This window comes from Cannabis sativa, chromosome 6, assembly GCF_029168945.1.
Source record: "Cannabis sativa cultivar Pink pepper isolate KNU-18-1 chromosome 6, ASM2916894v1, whole genome shotgun sequence".
Taxonomy (NCBI): domain Eukaryota; kingdom Viridiplantae; phylum Streptophyta; class Magnoliopsida; order Rosales; family Cannabaceae; genus Cannabis; species Cannabis sativa.
Genome location: NC_083606.1, coordinates 7,233,645 through 7,235,741, shown reverse-complemented (window position 1 = coordinate 7,235,741; position 2,097 = coordinate 7,233,645). Strand labels below are relative to the sequence as shown.

The 2,097-nt window shown below is 29.1% G+C and overlaps 1 protein-coding gene across 3 annotated transcripts; it reads right to left on the bottom strand.

Moving 5' to 3' along the window:
* Window positions 1-210: 210 nt before the first annotated feature.
* LOC133039057 (uncharacterized) lies at window positions 211-1,782 on the bottom strand. Of its 3 annotated transcripts, none has more exons than XR_009688589.1 (5): window positions 1,447-1,782; window positions 1,174-1,347; window positions 906-1,086; window positions 727-806; window positions 211-571 (listed from the first exon to the last, which is right to left on the bottom strand). XR_009688589.1 is itself a non-coding variant. In XM_061117867.1 (5 exons), exons 1-5 carry the CDS (start codon window positions 1,752-1,754, stop codon window positions 476-478), a joined length of 858 nt encoding a protein of 285 aa, XP_060973850.1. In that variant the 5' UTR covers window positions 1,755-1,782; the 3' UTR covers window positions 211-475. The 3 variants fall into 3 exon arrangements, 2 of the variants coding, with proteins under 2 accessions (XP_060973850.1, XP_060973851.1); XM_061117867.1 differs by having other exon boundaries at window positions 727-825; XM_061117868.1 differs by lacking the exon at window positions 727-806.
* Window positions 1,783-2,097: the final 315 nt, after the last annotated feature.

Sequence of the window (2,097 nt, the reverse complement as noted above, 5' to 3'; positions counted from 1 at the left end):
TGTCTGCGCGTCACTATAGGGGTACAATGTCATGTTTTGTCAGACTAGAAAAGCAACAACCACTTACATGGAGTGTCACTATATCTTATTTTTTTTTTCTTTTTTATTAATATTTTTAGAGATATAGTGACACACCAAAAGTGCCACTACATTATATATTTTTTTTAAAAAATATTATAATTAATTATTTTAATTCAAATTTGATATATTATAAATAATAATTTATATTAATTATATACAAATACAATTAAATATAACAATAATAATTTTAATTGACTAAATGTAAAATTTATATAAATTAGACTATTATAATAATTCACGTTAACACAACTAATAAATATTACATATTAGTTTATTATACCAATAAATCCATAACTATAAAATTATATAATAACTATTGGTATATTAAAACAAAAAACAACTAAATAACCGATAACATACCACTTGCCCATTAGTCTATTAAAACAAAAAACAACTAACGTCGGTAAGCTTGAATAACCGATAACATCTCACTTGCCCAATGCTCTTTCACTTCATCAATTTCTTCTTCTGTATAATTTGCATCACTTAACTACAAAATTTAAAGATAAATAATATATTAATTAAAGTTATCATCATATACATTAATAATAATAATAATAATAATAATAATAATAATAATAATAATAATAATAATAATAATAATAATAATATATGACATATTTATATAGTTTATATGTTATGTACCTCGGCCAAAAAGTGTTTCCGGTTCGAAGCTTGAATTAAATCTTTCATCATCTTCATTACATAATATCCACATTCGGTGTCTTCCAGTTGATGTGGACACTAAAGATTTTTCTTTAAATTAATAAAATTCTTAATAAAAATATAAATGAATTTTTTTTTTTAAAAAAAAGAATACGTACAGTTGGGCGTCGAACTTTTAGCTTCGGTGGAATTTCTTTCCTTATCGCCCTGTAGTAAGTTTGAAATGCCAATGTGACCGTCTCTCTAATATCAGGTCGATTACTCAAGTGTGAGTTTTTAGGATCCATGAAACATAACCAATAAGAGTCGGGCACTAATAATATCAACATCCAATGCTCACTATATAATCCAAAAAAAAAAAGTTAATTAGATTGAGTATTAGATCACAATTTTATTTATCATACATAAAACTAAATTTAAATTTACCCATCAATCCAAGGAGTGACCATGTACTGCTGATTATTTGACATTTTTTTGATACGTCTATACAAAGAAGAGACACGTGCATCAAGCGATGTAAAACGAGTGGCTACTTCATTCGGATTAACAAATTGAAACAATTGTTGGCGATTATGTTGTACGAGCCATTGATATAGTATCCTAATATAAAATTTAGCCAAAGTTAACTTACATAAATTTTGAATAGATAACATGAATAATGTTAAAAGTAATAAATTTATTATATATCGAGTAATATACCTCATGTAGCACGTGATGATACCTTGCCCAATCTTTTTGTTGAAAATAAAGTCCAAGATGTCTTCCTTCGATATGTACAAGCCTGACATATCTAGATCAAATATGTGTCTTTCAATGGATACTTTCACATTCGCATTGTTAGGCCACGTCGATACAATTTTATAAACCTCATTCAAATGATGACCTCTAATTACAGGTTGTTGCACTTCTTGTGACAGAGGTTCACGAATATGACGTGTAGGCTCTTGTTGTTGTTGGGTTAATGGTGCTGCTGAGTGTCTTGATTTGGTAACTAGAGCATCCTGCATATTGATTTATTAATTAATTAAAATTAAAAAAAAAGTAGTTTTTCTAAATAGTTAGATGACAAATAAACCAGTTGTGTCACCTGATCGGTCCAATCATGAAATATGACGAGATGTTTGGGCCATGCTATGACAACCCCAATAGCTTGAGAAACTACGCACACATCCATGTCAACCATGGGGTAAGGCAATGGAGCTGCTCCTTGAATAGGGTGTTGGATGGTCACATGGCAATCAACTTCACCCATGTCTACATTGAAGTCATTTGGTCTAGTATCAAGATGAAACCCTAGTGCAACAATATTATCTCTAGATTGTATTGCTAATCGACATTTACGACGCTGCA

Excerpts from the sequence above, each read along its gene's own strand:
- LOC133039057 (XM_061117867.1), bottom strand. The coding sequence starts at position 1,754 with ATGCAGGATGCTCTAGTTACCAAATCAAGACACTCAGCAGCACCATTA. Across the intron at positions 1,087-1,173 it reads GTCACTCCTTGGATTGATGG|TGAGCATTGGATGTTGATAT; the intron begins GTAAATTTAAAT and ends TGGATTATATAG. Across the intron at positions 572-726 it reads GGAAACACTTTTTGGCCGAG|TTAAGTGATGCAAATTATAC; the intron begins GTACATAACATA and ends TAAATTTTGTAG.